This window comes from Candidozyma auris, chromosome 4 (assembly GCF_003013715.1).
Source record: "Candidozyma auris chromosome 4, complete sequence".
Taxonomy (NCBI): domain Eukaryota; kingdom Fungi; phylum Ascomycota; class Pichiomycetes; order Serinales; family Metschnikowiaceae; genus Candidozyma; species Candidozyma auris.
The window spans coordinates 1,123,631-1,144,619 of NC_072815.1; the positions used below are offsets into that span (position 1 = coordinate 1,123,631).

General features: G+C 44.4%; 6 protein-coding genes across 6 annotated transcripts; 4 read left to right on the forward strand and 2 right to left on the reverse strand. All coding sequences in view use genetic code 12, as the record gives it.

Annotated features, from left to right (window-relative positions):
• Positions 1–165: 165 nt before the first annotated feature.
• Positions 166–13,238, forward strand: TRA1 (histone acetyltransferase TRA1; the record flags this gene model as incomplete). Its single annotated transcript, XM_029037420.2, has 2 exons — positions 166–944; positions 1,814–13,238. 2 exons carry the CDS (start codon positions 166–168, stop codon positions 13,236–13,238), a joined length of 12,204 nt encoding a protein of 4,067 aa, XP_028888476.2.
• A 413-nt stretch (positions 13,239–13,651) lies between these two features.
• Positions 13,652–14,296, reverse strand: CJI96_0004192 (phosphatidylglycerophosphatase; the record flags this gene model as incomplete). Its single annotated transcript, XM_029037421.2, has 1 exon — positions 13,652–14,296. One exon carries the CDS (start codon positions 14,294–14,296, stop codon positions 13,652–13,654), a length of 645 nt encoding a protein of 214 aa, XP_028888477.1.
• A 982-nt stretch (positions 14,297–15,278) lies between these two features.
• CJI96_0004193 (E3 ubiquitin-protein ligase HEL2) lies at positions 15,279–17,102 on the forward strand (the record flags this gene model as incomplete). The annotated part of the gene is made up of 1 exon (XM_029037422.2): positions 15,279–17,102. One exon carries the CDS (start codon positions 15,279–15,281, stop codon positions 17,100–17,102), a length of 1,824 nt encoding a protein of 607 aa, XP_028888478.2.
• A 101-nt stretch (positions 17,103–17,203) lies between these two features.
• Positions 17,204–17,737, forward strand: CJI96_0004194 (uncharacterized protein; the record flags this gene model as incomplete). Its single annotated transcript, XM_029037423.2, has 1 exon — positions 17,204–17,737. One exon carries the CDS (start codon positions 17,204–17,206, stop codon positions 17,735–17,737), a length of 534 nt encoding a protein of 177 aa, XP_028888479.2.
• A 253-nt stretch (positions 17,738–17,990) lies between these two features.
• Positions 17,991–18,902, forward strand: CJI96_0004195 (uncharacterized protein; the record flags this gene model as incomplete). Its single annotated transcript, XM_029037424.2, has 1 exon — positions 17,991–18,902. One exon carries the CDS (start codon positions 17,991–17,993, stop codon positions 18,900–18,902), a length of 912 nt encoding a protein of 303 aa, XP_028888480.2.
• A 53-nt stretch (positions 18,903–18,955) lies between these two features.
• Positions 18,956–20,887, reverse strand: MRE11 (MRX complex nuclease subunit; the record flags this gene model as incomplete). The annotated part of the gene is made up of 1 exon (XM_029037425.2): positions 18,956–20,887. One exon carries the CDS (start codon positions 20,885–20,887, stop codon positions 18,956–18,958), a length of 1,932 nt encoding a protein of 643 aa, XP_028888481.1.
• Positions 20,888–20,989: the final 102 nt, after the last annotated feature.

Genomic DNA, 20,989 nt, shown 5'->3' on the forward strand with positions numbered 1-20,989 from the left:
CCTCTTGGTGCTGTCTCAGAAATGGCTGCGAAAAAACCTTTCTTCTCGCTCCCTTCTCACTGTACTGAAACACCTTCTCTGCTCACCACAAACTCTTCCTCACCCCCTTGCATCATATAAATGGGTCGTAGAATTTCCGGCAATTCTCTCTTCTCCATAATTGTCATGTTCTGTGTGTCCCTCATCTCTAGGGTATCCTCACTAGTGTCCCTCATCATAGCCTTGTTCCTCTTGGGGTTCTTGCTAATAGGCAATGTTTCTTCGGCACCAGCCTACTCCTCGGTTTACTTGGTCAGCATGAAATTCAACACCTCTGCCGACGCCTTTCTGGCCCTTGTGTCGAAAAATATCTCGCAAATCGCCACGAGGTCTATCACCGCCAATTACTTGGGTGTGTTTGCTCGCTTAGAAGAAGGAAAAAAAGTGTGTTCAGCTAAAGCCAATTCCACCAACTTAAGCAACTTTTTGTCTGTCGATATCCAAGGAGCCACTTTGGATCTTGCATCGATCTCCCAAACATTCTCTGATGCCTGTAGCCCCCGCTTGCTTGTTGCCAGTCTCATTTTGGTGGTGCTTCTTCTTGTCACCGTGCTCTGGTGCGCTATCCCCATGTTGCCATTGAAGCCGATCATGCGGAAAATTTCCACTGGCTTGTGTTTGGTGACAATTCTCATCTGGGGCCTTGGGCTGATGCTCCAGCACCAAACGGTGGCAGCAGCGTTGAAGCTCGTGGAGGCCAGTTCCATGGGGATGGTGCTTGCTAGTAAAGGAACACGAGCAGAGGCAATGACGTGGACGGCGTTTGCGTTTTTGTTGGTGGTGCTTGGTTTATTGGCGAAGCAGGTGCATCAGGATGTAAAAGGGGAAGGACCAAAGGAAAAGGAGCCAGAACCGGTATATCCAGTTCAACAGGGGCGGTACTACTACGAGCCTAAGAAGTACGGGTACGTCTAGACGGGAGGGAAACAAAGCCCCAACTAAATGAAAGCATTAGATTGTGGGAGGAAAATTTGATTTCAAGTCTATGACTTTGACTTGTGATTTGCAGGAAATATATACGTGATAGGCTTGCACCTCTGTATAGTTAGAGTTGGCCATTGATCCAATCACCAATACTACATTGAGCGGTACGATGTGCATGCATGTAGAATCATCTAAGAGGAAGTGGCAAATTATAGGCTCCCAAGTCTAAATTTGACTAATCCCAGGGCCTGTCGGGTTTATTCAGGAGATGCTGGTGGGCTCGAGGTGATTTTTCGCAGCCATTACTGTACCTACAAAGCCACCGAGCAGACTTCAAACAAATCCACGACAAGTCTTTGACCACTTTTACACTGTAATCTGCAACCTCGACGAAGTCTTCTCGACTAATTTCTGAAACACATCTCAGACGGACGGAAAAAAAACCAGCTACTCTGTGTCCACTCATGGTTCCATCGAATATAAGCGGTGTGCAAGGGTGCCACTGTACGCACACGCAACGAGTCTGAAACGTCAACTAGCATCAACTAATTTTAATCCATAGCATATCCTTTTGGGTATATATATGATAGAGTATGATAACCTAAAAGGGTGATTCAGTCAGCAATGCAATAGTCTAAACCTGAGACAATGTCACTCAACACTGAGGAAGCTCCTGCAAGCGCGGCGCTTGATCGTTTTAGACGCCGAGTCGCATGTGACCAAAGGTCACCCCGATCTCACGTGCTCAACCCACAGAGCAGCGACCTCGATTCCCACTTTTTTCACCGCGAGCCTCAAAGCCTGGGAACTTGTTTATACCACCTACTCGTCCCAATTCCTTATTCTCCAGGCTCCCCATGAAGTATACCGAGCAGCTCGACATCTTTGTCCAGCGCCTCAAGGACTGCGGTCTGGACTACAAGGAGGCCCAGCTGGTCCTCCTGGAGCTTTTGGATATGATAGAGGCCTTTAATGGAGCAGCCGAGTACGAGTACTTTTTGAAGAATATGGTGCCTATTTTCCTCAAGTTTCTTGATGAGGTGCCCATTGCGTTTGATTCCAGTAGCCCCGAGCACAAGCTCCGCAACCTGGTACTAGAGATTATCCACAGATCGATCATGACAGACACTTTCCAGCCTTTCTCGAAGCTGATATTGGAGACGCTCACACGGTGCCTCGAAAACGAGAACGAAGACAATGGTGTCTTGTGTATGAAGATCATCACAAGTCTACACAAGGCGTACAAAACCACGTTGGCGGATAGCGTGGAGCCCTTTGTGGAGATTATAGGCAAAGTGTACGACAATATGGAGGAGACGGTGAAGGAAGTATTTTCCGAAAGCGAGAATTCCTCTTCGCAGAATGACGAGAACGATTTGGCAAAGGAGATGTCACCTCTGGCGACTTTGGGGGACGAAAACCCCAAGCCTTTGCGTAAAGCCATGCACTCATTCAAGACGTTGGCAGAATGCCCCATCACCATGGTCTCGCTTTTTTCCTCTTACAACACATTGATTCAATCGTCACTCCCGCTGTTTTTACCGAAGATTATCAACATTTTGTTGCTAGAAGTCGGACAACAGAAGTCTTTTCGTGAAGAACACCTCAAGGAATCCCCTACTGTGACGGCGATTCTGCCACAAATCACAAATAGACAAGCATACTCCGAATATGTCCTTGGCCAGGTTAAAGCAGCCTCGTTTCTTGCGTATGTGTTTATACGAGGATACGCCAATCAATACCTTGCTCAAAGCCAAGCCAAAGTCGTACCCGATGTTATTCTCAGGCTTCTACAAGACTGTCCCGCCGAGCTTTCAGTGGCTAGAAAAGAACTTCTTCATGCCACTCGCCATATATTGTCGACATCCTTTCGTACACAGTTTATTCCGAAGATTGAGCTTTTGTTCGACGAAAAGGTCCTCATTGGTCATGGATTGACCTCTTTCGAGACCCTTCGCCCCTTGGCTTACTCCACAGTGGCGGATTTTATTCATAATGTGCGTAACGAATTGACTCCAAAACAAATATGGTCCACTGTTCAGATCTACTGTGATCTTTTGAAAGATGATTCGTTGGCATTGACTGTCCAAATTATGAGTGCCAAACTTCTTCTCAATTTGGTCGAGCGTATCATGAAACTACCTAACAAGCTCGAAGGTAGACAGCTTTTTATGATTATTATAGACTCCTATGCGAAGCGTTTCCACAGCCTCAATAACAAATACGCTTTCATCATCAGGCGTCACAACAAATACGAGGAGAGAAGAAAGCTCAAGGAAGTGGAGACAAAAAAAGCTGTAGAGAGATATTGTTCAAAGAAGTCACAAGTCGACAACGAAACCTCCAACGGTGAGTCAGACGACAGCAATAATACAGAGAAAGCCGCAGAACAGGACGATAACAAAATGGATATTGATGAGTCGGAAAAGAGTACAAAACAAGAGGAGGAGTTGGCTGATATGTTTAGTGTTGAGGAGCTCTCCCCGATTTGTATCACATCTCCCAACCATAGTTCAGACCTTTTAAAGGATGCTCGTTATTTGTTTAGAACACTCATGACGTTCCTTAAGTCAGTCATCTTTGGCCTTAAGAACTGCAACCCTCCAGTGCCACCTCAGCCTACCCAACAAGACCCAAGCAAGCCTGGTCAAGTCGTTAATTACGATAAATGGAATGAGTCTGCTAAATTGACTTCAAACGAGGAGATCAATATTCTCAGAAGCTTATTTCGTGGAGGTATTAGCTGCCTCAGGTTCTTCTCTGTCACGAAGCCAAAGACTACTCATCAGCCTCAAGCCTTCGATTTTTCCACTGGTGGACCAAACCTCCCTATTACTTCATCCAAGGAGGAGAAGGACTTGATGGAAATTTTTGCCACAATCTTCATTCACGTTGATCCGGCATCATTCAATGAGATTGTGAGTGCAGAATTGCCTTTCATGTTCGATTCCATGCTTCAAAACGCAGCTTTGCTTCACCTTCCTCAATTCTTCCTTTGCAGTGAGATCACATCTGCCAACTTCTCTGGTATTCTAATATCTTTTCTTCGATCAAAGTTGGACCAGCTCAACAAAGTTGACTATGTCAAATCAAATATTCTCATCCGCTTATTCAAGCTTTGCTTTATGTCCGTCAACCTACATCCAAATGCCAATGAAAGTGTGATTCTTCCGCACTTGAATTATTTGATTCTTGAGTCTCTTCGATTGGCAACAGAGACAGACGAGCCTATATTATATTCTTACTTAATAAGGACATTATTCCGAAGCATAAATGGTGGACGTTTTGAGAACTTGTACAAAGAAATCATACCAATATTGCCTGTCTTACTCGAGAACCTCAATAAGTTGATTGTCAATTCAAGAAGGCCATTCGAGAGAGATATATACGTCGAATTATGTCTCAGTGTTCCGGTGAGACTTTCTGTCTTGGTACCTCACATTAATTACTTGACCACGCCTTTGGTGTACGCCTTGAACGGTAATCAAGAACTTATTGGCTCAGGGTTGAGGACGTTCGAACTTTTCGTTGATAACCTCACTGCAGAGTACTTCGACCCCATGATTGCTCCTGTAATCGATGATATCATGGCAGCGTTATGGAAACACCTCGAGCCCGTTCCTTACCATCATCAACATTCTCACACAGCTATTCGTATTCTCGGTAAGCTTGGTGGAAGAAATCACAAACACATGAAACCTTGCAATAATTTGAAGCCACAGTCTGATGTTGATCAGGAAGTCAAGGCATTATTTACAGTTCATGGTTTCAACGGGAAAGTACCGGTTTCTGTGACTCCTGGTGTTGAGCTGGCAATCAAGTTGCTAGAGGATCCTAGGCTCAAAGTGCATTACAGAATCAGTGCTTTTAGGTACCTTTCAAGCATTCTCAAACTATTCATTGATTCCACCCCAATTCCTAGTGACTATAGGGGATATATCCAAGAGCTGGTTGAACTCTTAAAGCAAGATGAACTAAATGATTTTCCAGAATTGGATCCTTCTGATATCAAAGACAGTGCCAAATTAAGCCGACAACAACAGTTATTCGGGAGACTTCTCGAAATTTTGTTCTTCTCACTTTCAGTCAAGGATCTCAGGGAAGAGGCCAGTGATTTGATTGACAATATTACCACGCACTTCTCGCTCATTCATCTTGGAAGCTCTCTCATTGGGAAAATTAAGAAAGACAGACCCTTTTCAGTCAATGATCAGGAGAGCACAGCGTACATCAGTGAAACTGTATTTTTCAATGCTTTGAACTACGCGTTGAGCTTTTGGGACAAAGACGTGCGAGAAAAAGGAATTGATATTATCAAGAAGCTTTACAGCATTACCGTTACGATATTTGGTTCAGACGAAGATGCTCTTCATTCACCGTTGTTTAGAACTATGTTTTACAAATTCACTCACTGCTGCTACAGTGAGTTCTACTACAGCAAATTAGGTGGAGTGTTGGGCTTGAAGACAATGTTTGAGGATCTTTCCATACCCCCCAGATGGTTTTTCAAACGCCAATTCGAGCTTATCAGATCCCTTTTCTTCATTTTGAGAGATACACCGGAGACGGCGCCTCATGAAGTAAGGCAATTGGCTAAGGAGCTTGTCTTAAAGGTATTGAAAGATTGTAATGCCGACTTAACCAAGGAGACAATATTGGAAAAGCCCTTCCAGACCTTGGTTGGCGCGTTGGTTTACGATCTTGCTAGTGCTATTCCTATTGTGAGAGAAGTGTCTCAAGAGTCACTTAAGGTTTTGTCGGAAGTGACAAGCGTTCCTATTGCCACAATTATGGGACCTTGCAAACATCTCTTGCTCACGCCAATTTTTGGCAAGCCCTTACGTGCACTTCCTTTCCCAATGCAAATCGGAAATATTGATGCAATCACGTTTTGCTTGGATTTGGACAATACTTTCTTGACTTTTAATGACGAGCTCAACAGATTACTTTTGGAGGCATTAGCTTTGGTCGATGCAGAAGATGAGAGTCTAGCAAACGTTCACCGTCTTTATGAACACAGAACATCTAAACAGTTGGTTGAACTTCGGGTTGTGTGCATCAAATTACTTTCTTTGGCGTTGACAAAACCGGGATTTTCCTTAGGATCTTTGTCAGAAGCAAGAATCAGAATTCTCGGCGTTTTTTTCAAAGCACTTTGCAACAAGTCCACCGAAATCATCAACGCTGCTCACCTTGGTCTCAAGGCTAGTTTGGACGAAAGTGCCAAGTTACCAAAGGAGTTGTTACAAAATGGCCTTAGGCCAATGCTTATGAACTTATCAGACCACAAAAAGTTGACAGTCTCTGGCCTTGAAGCATTGGCAAGGTTACTCGAGCTCTTGATTTCATATTTCCGTGTTGAGATCGGTAGGAAATTACTTGATCATCTTATGGCTTGGGCACAGATAAACACATTGCGCCAGATTGCAGGACAAGATTTAAGGAACAATCACACAGTTCAAATTGTCATGGCTATCCTCAACATATTTCATCTCTTGCCAGCTAAGGCTTATGGATTTATGGAGGAGATCATAAACACGTTGCAGTACTTGGAAGGGCATTTGGACCGTCACCAAGACTCGCCATTCAGAATACCTGTACTCAAGTTTTTGAACAGATTTGCTGATAACTGTTTGGAATACTACTTGAATAATTTCAAAAATAGGAAGCTTGGTAATATGTTGGCTTATTTTGCCGGTTGCAAGGATGGACCAAAGATACGTGAGGTTGCTCGCACTAAGATGGATGGCATTATTGAAGACCTCAAGTCTGAATCTTCCGAAGAGATTAAGGTCGTCAAGTTCGCAAACACCGTTGATCTTGTTGCTGCAATTGCAAAATTCGACAAAGATTGGTTCAAAGAGCAGGCCCCTTTGTTGGATACCTTGTCTTCGTTGATGGAAGATGTCGTCAAGGAAAAGGGCCAGCTACCTCTTGTGTCAAGTAATCATTTCCAGGCAGACCAAGCAATTGCGAAATTGCAATCAACCATTGTCGAGTTCATGCACCTTAAACCGGAGGAAAACAAATTGGTATTCTACACCGTCAATCGACTTTGTAACTCAGAGCTTAAGGTTCATGAAGAATTGGAAACCTTTTTGTTCGATGCTGTCGTCAGATCGGAGGATGTGCAACATAAGAAGACATACTTGTTAAGATGCATTGAATTCTTGGCAGAGAATGTCAATTTGAAGGCGAAGATCTTCTTCTTGAAGAAGGTGTTTGACTGCACCTTGCTTTATGAAATTAGCAAAGCTGGCAACGCTGATGAGTTATTTGATGAGAAGACTGAATGGCTCGAAAAGATCAATGAGGTGGTTTGGAAGTCTACTCACGATATCACGACGGATAGTACTTCAGGTAAGATTGATAGCTACAGGTTTGCTCTTCTTGAAAGCACTTCCATATTGCTAAAATGGGCTCCAGACAAGCTCAATCAATATAGGAAGGATGTCATCAAGTTTAGTTGGAATTACATCAAGCTTGAAGACAGCATCACCAAGCAGGTAGCTTACGTCACGACAGCATACTTCATTGCTGCGTACGATACACCATCTAAATTGGCTACCCAAGTCTTCGTTGCATTGTTGAGAGCACACCAAAATGATTCAAGGCACCTAGTGAGACAAGCACTTGATATTCTTGCCCCAGTGATGTCCGTGCGTGTTGTTGACGATGATCATCCAAATACTTGGCTTAAATGGCCTCGTCGTGTCCTCTCAGAAGACGGCTTCAATGTCACCCAGGTATTGAATGTGTACCAGTTCATTGTTCAACATCCTGATTTGTTCTTTGTTGCTAGAGAGCACTTCATATCAAACATCATCACTGCAATGGGCAAGTTGACTATTTTAGCGAATGCCGCCTTGGAAAATCAAGTTCTTGCGATCGATTTGGCAGAGCTCATTTTGAGTTGGGAGCACAAGGCGGATGAATTGAAGCAACAAAAGAAAATTTCTGATGGACTGGAAATGGAAACAGACGATCACAACAGTGATGATAATTCTTCTGATTTTACGACATCTCCTGGCTACCAAATCCCATTCGGACAAAGAGAAGCTTGTGTCACCTTCTTGATCAGATATGTTTGCATAAGTCCCCAGAGAGCTTCCGAGAGCGAACTTGGCCAAAGAGCATTGGGCATCCTTTATGACCTCTTAAGTCCAAACCACTGGCCTGAGGTCTCAGTAAAAACCACGTTCTTTGAGAAGTTTCTACTTTCGAATGATCTCAATTCATCAAATCTTTTAGGCTATTGTTTGAACGCATTGGAAGTTTTGGGTGTGGTTTTAGAGTGGAAAAAGCCTGATTGGATAGTTTCGAATCTTGGTTATTTGCACAAGTTGCTTGAGAAGTGCATCAAGTCAGATAATCACGACATACAAGAGGTTCTACAGAGAGTTTTACGGATCATCCTCCAAGCTATCAATTCTGAAGTTACGACTGAACCATCTGAGGACGAGGATTCTGAAGTCAAAACCTTCATCAATGACTTGATCACAACAGTCTCTGATGATTTGGGTGATACTACATCTCTCGCCGCTGGTGTCACCTTGTCATGGACCTTGGCTAATTACAAACCTTCGACACTCGACTCGTTGTTGCCAGGTATCATGAGAACATTCAACAAGCTTTGCAAAGACCACATCACAATTACTCATCAGGGTGCGCAATCATCTTCAAAAGACGCGAACAATTCTGCTGATGAAGCGAAGATGACGACGAAGTTGTTGGACAAGATTTTGAATTTATGTTCCATGCGTATATCAAATTTGGGTGATCAAAGGCGTATTTTTTTGTCATTGTTGGCTCAGCTCATTGAAAGATCGTTGGATAAGAATACCCTCGAGAAGATCATTAAGATAGTCAAATCGTGGGTGTTTTCAAGAACTGATTTGTTTCCTACAACAAAGGAAAAAGCAGCAATCTTGGCGAAGATGATGGTTTTCGAGATTCGTGGTGAACCTGTGCTCTCCAAGGAATTTTACCAGATTATCGTTGATATTTTTGAGGACGATACATTTAGTTGCACAGAGTTGACCGTTCGCATGGAGCAACCATTCTTGGTGGGTACTCGGTCGTCAGAGGTCTCGATTCGTCGTAAACTAATGTCCATCCTAAACAACAGTTTGGAGAAAGACATTGATAAGAGACTTTACTACGTCATTCGTGAGCAGAATTGGGAGTACCTTGCAGATTACCCATGGCTCAACCAAGCATTACAATTATTGTTTGGTGCCTTCGATTTTGATGATAAACTCCAGCTAGTTTCCGAGGAGAACAAGCTTCCTCCATTGACTGCTTTCCCTTACAAAGAAAGAGATATGGAAATGGACGGCAGTGATGCACTAGATGTATTGTTCAAGAAACATAACAAATTTTTGGAAGATGTTTCTGAGATTAGATCGGGTGCACTTCTTGAGCCTTTGATCGATCTATTTTACCAGAGCAACGAGACTGTTCATCGTGTTTGGTCTACAATATTCCCCATCGCGTTCCTGTCAATTCCACGCTCTGACCACTTGGACTTCACAAGGTCCTTAGTTATCTTGTTATCCAAGGATTACCATACTCGCCAGGTTGATGTTAGGCCAAATGTCATTCAATCCTTGCTTGAGGGTGTTGCGAGATGTGAGTCTTTACAACTTCCACCTTTTGCTGTTGAATGTCTTGCCTCAAATTTCAATGCCTGGTCTCAGGGTATTCATATTCTTGAAAATATCGAGCATCAATCGGTGAATGGAAACGCAGAGGTGCGCGAAGTTACTCAGGATGCACTTGCTAAACTTTACTCCACACTCAAGGAAGATGATATGTTTTACGGTTTGTGGAGAAGAAGAGCGAAGTATTCCGAAACTATTTCAGCCTTGTCGTACGAGCAGATTGGATTATGGGATAAGGCACAGCAGCTTTACGAAACAGCTCAGATTAGAGCACGCAGTGGCGCTTTGCCGTACGGTCAATCAGAATATTCCCTTTGGGAGGATCACTGGATCTTGTGTGCCGAAAAGTTGCAGCATTGGGATATCCTCACAGAGCTTGCTAAACATGAAGGATTTAGTGATCTACTCCTTGAGTGTGGCTGGAGAGTTGCTGATTGGAACGCTGATAGAGATACCTTGGAGCTGACGGTGAAAAGTGTCATGGATGTGCCAACACCTAGGCGGCAGGTGTTTGAGACGTTCCTTTGCTTACAAGGTTATGGTCAAGAGAAAGCAACGTTACCCGAGCTTTCCAAGTTGTGCGATGAGGGCATTCAGTTGGCTTTAAGAAAATGGCACGGTTTGCCACCAAGGTTCATGGCCGCCCATATTCCACTTCTCCATACGTTCCAGCAGTATGTCGAGTTCATGGAGGCTAGTCAGGTATACTCTAGTCTCGTTTCCACCAACGCTCAGAACCTAGATGTGAAATCACAAGAGCTCAAAAGAGTTTTGCAGGTGTGGAGAGAGAGATTACCAAACATTTGGGACGATATCAACATTTGGAATGACTTGGTCACATGGCGTCAACATGCTTTCCAGGTCATTAATAAGGTCTATATGCCCTTCATCCCAATTCTTCAACAAAACAACTCCGATGGTAATGCGAACTCCTATGCTTACAGAGGATTTCACGAGATTGCCTGGGTCATCAACCGATTTGCACATGTTGCAAGAAAACACAACATGTCTGAGGTGTGCATCAATCAGTTGACGAAGATATACCAGCTTCCAAATATTGAAATCCAAGAAGCTTTCTTGAAGTTGAAGGAGCAGGTCAAATGCCACTATCAGAACTCCAATGAGCTCAACACTGGTCTTGATGTAATTAGAAACACCAATTTGGTCTACTTCGCTACTCAGCAAAAGGCTGAGTTCTTTACATTGAAAGGAATGTTCTTGAGCAAGCTCAACCATAAGGATGAAGCAAATAAGGCTTTTGCGACTTCCGTGCAAATTGATCTCAACTTGCCTAAGGCTTGGTCAGAATGGGGAGTATTCAACGACAAGAGGTTCAAGGAAAATCCGACTGATCTCGTTTACGCAAACAATGCCATCAGCTGTTACTTGCAAGCCGCCGGCCTTTACAAGAATGGGAAGACGAGAAAACTATTGGCCAGAATTCTCTGGCTCATCAGCTTGGATGATAGCTCTGGCACCCTCGCCCAGGCATTCGAAAACTTTAGAGGTGAAGTTCCCGTGTGGTACTGGATCACTTTTATTCCACAGCTCTTGTCATCATTGTCATACAAAGAAGCCAAGTTGGTTCGCCAGATTCTTATTCGTATTGCAAAGAGCTTCCCACAAGCATTGCACTTCCAACTCAGAACAACAAAGGAAGACTTTGCTGCCAAGCAGCGTCAATACATTGAAATGCACCGACAGAAGAGTGCAACAGCTGCATCTCCATCCAATGCCACGGGAGATGGTACACCGGACGAGAAAGATAAGCAAGGAGAAGAGAAGAAGATCGATGAAGTCAACAAGGATGATAAGAAAGAACAAAAAGCCGATAACGAGTCGGAAAAGAATGGTGTTAAGGACTCCAAACAAGATGATGCTATGGAAGAGGATGGGAAGACAGACGATCAAGCTTCGCCTAAACAGAAGAATGGTGCCACCCCAGATCCCTCTTCAGCAAAGCTCCCACCAGCTGCTAGTGCGATTAGACGCTCTTGGGAATATGTTGAGGAAATAATGGGTATTTTGAAGACTGCTTATCCTCTTTTGGCTCTCTCCTTGGAGTCGCTTGTTGACCAAATCAACCAGCGCTTCAAGTGTACCGCTGATGAAGATGCATACAGACTTGGAGTTGCTTTGCTCAATGATGGCGTTCAGTACTTGAATCGTCTTGGAAACCCAAGAGAGGACGCCAAGTTACCGCCAGTGACTGAAGTGAATATAACTCGCTTCGCAGAGACGGTACTCCCTAAACAGATTCGTGCTGAATTTGAAAAGGATTTGGTTATTGGAAAGCCCAACTTGGAAACCTATATCATCAAGTTGAGGAAGTGGAGGGACCGTTTGGAAGATAAATTGGACAGAAGGTTTACGGAGGTAAATCTTGAGAACTTGTGCCCTCACTTGAGTGAATTTCATCATCAAAAGTTTGAGGATATTGAAATCCCTGGTCAGTATTTGTTGAACAAGGACAACAACAGCCATTTTGTCAAGATCGAGAGATTCTTGCCGACGATCGACTTGGCTCGTGGAACAAACGCCTGCTACAAGAGATTGAAGATTCGTGGTCATGATGGTAGTCTCCATGCGTTTGCTGTTCAATTCCCTGCTGCAAGACACTGCCGTCGGGAGGAATGCTTGTTTCAACTTTTCAGAATATTCGATGATTCATTATCGAAGAAGGTCGAGACGAGACGTCGTAACATCCTGTTCACTCTCCCGATTGCTGTGCCCCTCTCGCCTCATATTCGTATCATCAACGACGACTCGAGAGATGTTAGCATGCAAAAGATTTACGAAGATTTCTGTTTCAAGGAGGGTAAGAACCGTGATGAGCCATTCATTTACACGATCGAGAAGTTGCGTGCTGCTTTCGACCCTAGATTGCCCAAGCCTGATATCATGAGTATCCGCGTCGAGATCTTGAGCGCCATTCAGACTCTTTTGGTGCCATCTACAGTGATGAAGAACTACTTCCTCGACCTTTATCCAAACTTTGAGGACTTCTGGTTGTTCAGAAAGCAGTTTACATCACAGTACGCATCCTTCATATTCACGACCTACATGATGTGTGTGAACACTAGACAACCACAGAAGATCCACGTCAACCGTGGTTCTGGCAGTGTGTGGACATCAGACATGTTGCCATGCAAGATTGCCAGCAAGAACGCCTCGCTTGATACCTCTAACGGCAGTCGTCCAGCGCCATTGTTCTACAATGCCGAGATGGTACCATTCAGATTGACCCCTAACATCCAGAAGTTGATTGGCAAATCTGGACTTGAGGGTATTCTTTCAGTTTACGTTCTTGTTATTGCCAGAGCTCTTACTGAGCCAAAGTCAGATTTGGATCAATACTTGACGTTGTTCGTTCGTGATGAAGTGATCTCCTGGTGCACTCAACAAGATCCACCAAAACCTGTTCCACAAGACCAACAACTTCGCGAGATTGTAATGCTTAACGTCGAGCTTATCATTAAGCGTGTGATGTCCATGGCCCACGGCTCGTCTGCTTCAAATGTCAGCACACAGAGCGTGTTGGAACTCATTGCCCAAGCTGTCAATCCACATAACTTGGCTGCCGCCGATACCTTGTGGATGGCTTACTTCTGAGAACTTCACATAGTGAATAGAATGAGAAGGTTATTTATTATCCACGATGGGTTTCATCCAACGATTGTAGAGGAAGATCGACCAGGTGGCAATTCTAAAGATGGTCGAAATCGACCAAGCTCGCGAAGGTATATGTATAAATGAAAGAATCTGAAACCCTCAGAAAGCGAATCATCCAAAATTATTGGCGTAAAATGTAGGAAGATTTACACAACGTAGGTTGATTTACTTGATTGAAGATGCATGAAAGAGGTTCATACTCTCGCAAAGTGACAAAAAGATCGCATAACAAAAGCTTTCATACTTGAAGTCGCCATATCACGAGCCAGACGACAATTTAGAGCATTCATAATCCTCGGCTCGGATACTTAATCAACGTGTGCTGCGATCATACCCTCACCACTATGTCCCATTTAAAGCTTTGATTCCTCAGATTGATCGACTCCCGGCGTGGGCGGTGATAATGGCAGATCTCTTGACTTGACCAACCTGTCGTACAACCCTCTTTCCATTTTACACCAGATTTTATTCGAAAGCTCTACGCCCTCACTAAGCCAAATCCCCCACGCTCCCATCATGTTCGCCATGAGCATGTCTGTAAACAAGCGGTCTCCAATGACAACAATTTCACTTGGCTTGTGAATCCCGTGTTTTGCGAAATACGCCATGATCTCCTCATGACACCCTGGTTTCTTCGTAGGGTGCCTGAGCACAGTAACGCCCGTGTCACGTTCAAGTTTCTCTGCTTGTTCATAGTTCCCATCGTCGTTGGTGCCGGCAGAATTGGAAACAATAAGCAAATGTTCCTTTGGATATGTTTCTTGAAGTTTTGTCCAGATATCACTGTAAGCTGGCCACACTTTGTCATCCTTATCCTTCGCAAAGCAGTTGTCCTTGTCCAACACGACTCCTCTGATAGTGGCATGTTCATGACCAGGGATTTTGAATGGAATTATGAGCTTATCAAAAGATGTCACCGTCAAGTGCGGTAAGCAGAGACTTGGGTTATATGTGAGACGGCCTACGTTGAGTACGGCACTAGCATTGAAGATTTGCATGGTACTAGGCGGGGACAGGGAGTAGTCAAAAGTATGAAGAGTAGGTGTTGATGCCAACTATGTGCACACCGTAGTGTGGATGGTGGGGGTGGATCAAAAAGACATTTCAGCCGTTAATGTATCAAGAAATTGATGATACGAGATGGGCCATTTGACTACTGGTTATCATAGGTTTTGTTGGAGAGGGGTATTTGTTTAATTTTTTTCTGTGACCGTTAAATAAATATGTCATGATCGCATTTAGGTAAGTTGGTTGCAAAAATGACTAGAAGACACTATTAAGAAAAGTGAAGAACTCTTTATTGTGGAGTGAGGTATCAAGTTGCGCCCAAATTGAGCGACTCCACTCACTTTGAATCTGCACTTCGGATATTGCCAAATTACTGCGTTTGACTCTACCTAGATGTGTGCCAGACCATATGTACTCTATACATTGATCACCAAATGCAGCTGTCAGATTCTCCAAACCCTACAGTTTTTGTCTTTGATATTTACCACGTCAAAAAGGATGATCAGAAAAGGAGGGGGGCGGGGGAGATTGGAATCACTTAAAGCCTCTATTACCATCAGTTAGCGCTGGTCCATTCTAACTGGCAAAATCAAATGCACGAACGCAAGAATAAAACGCAGAGGCTCTTCATGATCTAGATAGCTTTAAATACAGTAGAGAATTTTTAATTCTCACTTTCTCATGCCCTTGTAGCTTGGAAGTTCTGTTTCTCTCGTATTTTGCATCCATTTCTTCAGACTCCCACCAACAAATCCCCAACCACAACTTTGGAAATAGCAACGGTCAGGTAAAAAGGTAAAGAGATTTTTGCACAAAACTGTTGCAGCTAAGAATTTCCTTATTTTCACTGCCTGAATGCCTACCTTCTCCTACGACCCTCTCCCCACGTTTCGTGCGAGCCTGAGGCCTACCAAAATTTTCTCACTCTACTTTCTCACTATCAATCTTCTTCAAGCAAGACCACCCTCCTCCATGTCTGAGCATGCCCATCGAGCTCGGTCCCGAGTGGCCAAGCCGAAGCAAAATAAGCGTAAGCAGTCTGAAGACCTGCAACAGCCGTCGTCAGAAAATACCTGTATTATTTGTGCAGAGGCGATCTTGTACTCGGCGGTTTCACCATGCAACAATGTCACCTGCCATTTCTGCTGTTTCAGACAGAGGGCCCTTTACAAGAGGAACACATGCTTGGTGTGTAGAACAGAGCACCCTGAGGTCGTGTTTACGGACGAGCAATTGCAGCCAGAGGCAAAGTATACGCATTTTGAAGAAGTGAGTCAAGATTTGAGCGATGACAAGTATGGAATCCGGTTCACGTCACAAAAGGCCAAAGACGCTACCCTTCAGCTTCTTGAGCAGCGGTGTGCTATATGTAAGGAGACGTCGCCCACGTTCAATAAGCTCTCCGATCATACGAAGAACGTTCACCATAAAGAGTTCTGTCGCATCTGTGCCAACCATAGAAAAGCGTTTGTCAGCGAGCTCAAGCTCTATACGAGAAAGCAGCTAAATCATCATATTAATGAGGGGGACACTGAAGGCTTTAAGGGCCATCCAAAGTGCAAGTTTTGCAAAAACCAATATTTCTACTCGGAAGACGAGTTGAATGTTCACATAAGAGATCGCCACGAGAGATGCTACATATGCGACCAGGACTTGCCCCAGCATATGGCGTACTACCGTGACTATGACCACCTCTATGAGCATTTCAGAAACTCCCACTACGTGTGCTCTGTGCCCTCGTGTGTGGAAAAACGGTTTGTGGTATTCAGGGAAGATTTGGACTTGACGGCGCACATGTTGAAGGAACACGGTGGACTCACGGGTCACAACGGTCGTGTAGTCATTGGAGCATCAAGCTACCGCTCCGAGCTTTCCACAGTTCCGCAGAATCATCGTCCAGCGTCCAGGCCACCCCACCAGGACTCTTTGGATACGAAGAGACAGCGCTTGGAAGAAAGAGCAAAGCATTACCTTCATAATAATGAGGAGGATTTGGCAAAGTTTGAAGAAATCAACAGGGCCTACAGGGCCAAGCGCATCGACGCCCAGCGGCTCATCAGCGAGTACGAGTCCTTGTTCAAAGTGCCCGAGCTGGACCTTTCTCTTTTGGTGTACGAGTTGGCCGAGTTGTTCCCACAGCATTCGGAACAGAAACAACAGCTTCACTCAGTCTACATTTCCAAATACCCACAATCTCAATCACCCTCAAACGCCGCATCTCCTAGCCTAAATGAAAGCTTTCCTGTTCTCGGCAACGGCTCTCTGAGTTCATTATCGCTTCTGTCGTGGGCGCCGAATAACAACCCCAAAAAAACCCAAGCAAAACTATTTCCTAGATTACCTAAACCCCAAAAACCTGCTGTTAAAGTCCCAACTAATCAGCCGATTCGTTACACTACGGTGAAGAAGCCACAGCCTAAACCAACTGTCACTATCAACAATTTCCAAGGTAATACAAGCTTCAGGCCAACTTATTTAGAAAGCCCCAAGCCTTCTTCATCCTCATCGTTGCCTTCGTTGAGCGGATCAAATGGCAGCAGTTTAGCCAGTCTGAGAACACAGTCACCTAAAGTGCAGAGCCCACAGCTCTCAGATCAAAAGTTTCCTGCTTTGACAAAGAAGACTTCGAAGAAAGAGATTCCTAGAGTGAACAATATCAGCAACGGGACTGGGTCATGGGGCTCAGGTTTCACCGTCACTAGCTCAAAGCCTACCGAAGATTTTGGTATTCCTATTATAGACAAGAAGGCAGAGAAACTTAAACGTAAGCAGGAGAGAGCTGCTCTTAAGAAGTGAAAATCAACGCATTTATGAGTCACGCACGACCGCTGCTGCGATATGCATCGAGAGGTCTGTGGCAAGTGCACCATCCAAATTGCACTTTCACCCTCCTCACCATGCTTCGGTCATTCATACGTCACAACTTTCATAGTCAAGTGAGCCTAGGATCTAGAGTTGGCCCTATTGTTTCTCGCTTCCATCTCCCACAGAAGTTGCCCACAAACCAGCCACGGTTAAGATTCCATTCCACAAATGAAACCAACAAGACGGCCACTTTGAAGACCGATACTCCACAGCTCATGATTGCGTTCACTTGTACCAAGTGTGACACAAGATCTTCGCATACTTTTTCGAAGCAAGCATATGTCAAGGGCACGGTATTAATACAGTGTCCCGGATGCAAGAACCGTCATTTGATTGCAGATAACCTCAAGATCTTCCGTGACAAAAACATCAACTTAGAAGACATCCTTCGTGCCAAAGGTGAGCTGGTCGCCACGACAACAGAGGATCTCGCATTCGAAGACATCCCAGAGTCCTTGAGAAAGATGATTGGACATCACGCCAAAGATGCACCTGAGGAGTTTCAGAAGACATCTGAGAGCAATGATACTGCATTGCCACCTGCAAAGGAGAAGCTGCAGAGCTAAGGTCACCATTCATAGAATAGTCCAGAAACAGCATAAAGTGACCACACAACTGGAACAAAATTCGCGTAGACCTCAAAGTACATATTTATAAACCTGCGGGATCGTCCGTGTTGCAGGTAATGAGAATTTGTAGACTCTTGATTTCTAGTTTCTGTACTCGAACTCTAACAAGACTGGTAGAATTCTATACATTCGGTATAGTGCGGCTAAGAGCCGAAAAATAAAAAGCATTTTCTCCAGATACTACCACACCATGTCCAGATCTTTCAGAACTGTGGCAAGATGGGTGCCACGATTGACTACTACTCGTGTTAATATTGTCAGAAGCTATGCTACTAATCCAGAACTGCCGTTGGAAAAATACAAGCACAAGCTCGAACAGAAGGCTAAGGAGGTTGGCGCCCTGAATGTCGCAGAGCTCCAAGAAAAGCTCAAGGATCAGATCGAGGCAAAGAAAAAAGAGTTCAATGCTGTTGATCCATTAAAGGAACTCGAGGAATATGAACGGAAGCAGGCAGAAGAATTAAAGAAGAAGAAAAGGGAGGAAGAAACCAACCCTGTCATCAGAGCTGCCATAGACAAGAATACTCCAAAGGAGCCCTACAAGACACTTGCCTCGTTCATAGACGTTGAAAAGGTCAAGGAATTGCCCAGAAAGGAGTTGGAATTTGTGTGGAGAGCTAGGTTTCAAAACAAAGAGAGAACGCTCCAGGCGATGATGGAGGCACACCAGTTTGCAACCATTTTCGCCAACGCCTTCAAGAATCCAAATTTTGTGTTGCCGCTTCCTCGTGGTGAAGATGGGTACGAAATACATTTCGTGCAATGGGCATTTCCTGGTCCCAACACAACTCATTGCATGTTGACCACATTGGCTGAATACCAGCTTCATAAGGAGTATGCGAAACCGCACACGACATTGATGTTCCACCAAGAGTTGATTGAGGTCAAGGATGTTGTGCTCATGAATGGACATGTCGAGCTGGATGTCTCGTTGACCATGGACGAGGCCCAATTACTAGTTCTTAACGTGCAAAGATTTTATGGAGGATTGAAGGAGTCAGAGGGCTCCAAGCGAAAGCTTGCTTTGCTAAGAGATTTCACTTCTGGAAACCCCAACTTCGACATGAAAAAATTAGTGGAGGAGGCAGCCTCTTTTGACTAAATGGCAGTTAGACCTTGTACATATATACATAATGGTTTTTGGGATGTAGAAACTCAATTACCCAAACTGATGATGTCATCAAGAATGGATGAATTATCTGGTTGACGAGAGGTTGCTTTTTTCGTAGTCGTCTTTCTGGCAGATTGGGATGCTGGCTTGGCGACTTTCCTTGCTCTTTGCTTTGGCGGTGGAGGCTTGAAATCATCCTCAGAATCGTCCGAGACCACTTGAGGCTCCTCATCATCTTCTCCCAGGTCATCTGAAACCACAACGTCCTTGCTCTTTGTCTTGCTCTTCGGTGAAGCTTTTGCTTTTATCGTGGTCCTTCCACGTTTCACTGGTTTAACTGAGTCTTCTCTAGTCTTGCTGCTAAAATCGAGATCCTTATCATTGACTTGACCTTGCGTAACAGGCACATCTTTGACAGGTTCCTTCTTATTTTGCATCCGTAGCTGATTGAGAAGTTGCGCAAATGACCGCTTAAGTGTGCTATCATCACCGGTATGGAATTCTTCCTCGTCAATGTTAATTTCGAGAAGCAGCTTTGCTGCTTGCTCAATCGATTTCTCGACATATTCGGTGAAGATCAGCCTGTCGTCTTGCTCGATAAATTTTTTCGTAACATCAAACATACCGTTCTCTGGCATCAAGTAGAGACTTGTCTCATCAAGAAATTGTTTGAGGATCTCCTGAATGGACACTCTGGAAGTGTCGCTTGGGTCGGCAACAGGTATATTTTTTGGAACTTTTTTGCCCACCTCGTACTTCTGTGCTTTCTTCTTATGATACAAGAGGATGTCGTTGACATTGGCTACTCTGCTGACAAACTTGTTGGAGAACCTCCGGGAGTTTTCAATCTCGTAGTCACCTGTATGATCAACACGCAAACGAATCAACGGTAGAGGGATTTCCTCTTCGTCGTTCTTGATACCGTTGCGTTCTCTGTATTGACTGTTTGCCTCCTCGATCATATTTTCAACCTGCTCCACTAAAAACGCAGAGATGTCAGCCTTGGATGCTGGACCCTCGACAAAATTTTCGTCCCGGAGCGACACATCTCTCGTGATAAATGGTCTCACTGAACGTAAGAGGATCGGCTCGATCAGATACTCCTTATTCTTCACATTCAAGATAAAAACATGCTTTGGCTCACTCTCTCCCTCAGTCAAAGAAGTTGCCACCGAAGAGCCTGCTTGGAGGGTATCAAATGTAGTTGCAGGGTTATATTGAGGGTGGGGAATGCAATCGTGCTCGTGGCCCCAAAACACGAAATCTAGAAAGGACGGTAGGAAGTCTTCAGGCACGTAAGAAGTCATCGAATGGCGGGCGTGGTTTTGGTGGATGCAGAGCAAACTGAAGAAGTCGTCTCCATTCTTGGGCCTCTGAAAAGTAACGTCTCCGTTCCTCATGATCCGTTGAAGTCTTTCATCTCGTACGTTATTCATTCCGTAAAGTGCAAACTTCGTCATTCCTTTTTGGAAGACCAAAGGGGTAAGCGTTATCTTATCTGCTTGAGGAATCTGTCCGAAGTAATTAATGAGTCCAGTAGCAGCTAAGACGTCTAATGGTGACAAAAGACCTTCTCCAGTAGCGTCATCGTGATTTCCTGATATTGCAAACACGGGAACAGCGACATTTATATTGGGATCTTCGTAGTTGACCATATCGCTTCCTGAATGCAACGCTAACGATGGATCACTGAGCAATTCGAGCTCACAAGGTCGATCACCCAAACAGTTATTTCTTAATGCCTGCACAACGTGAAATAACGATTTCTTGGACGGTTTGGAAACATGAAACAAGTCTCCTCCTTGCACTATCATATCCACATCATGCTGTCTAGCCAACCCAGCGATTTCTTGAAACGTCCTCCATGAGTCGTCCCCTCGTATAGGGTCGTTCTCCAAATACCCTACATGATTATCCGTGGTAAGAAGGATCCGTATGGTATCCGGGCCGAATTCAATTTTATCCACGGGGGGCATGTCAGATTAAAATTACCTGTGGGCCTGAGGCTCGCTTTGCTAAGCTAGGCTGCTTCTGGATATCAGAATGCACAATGGATCTTAGTTCGCAGCCATCACGAA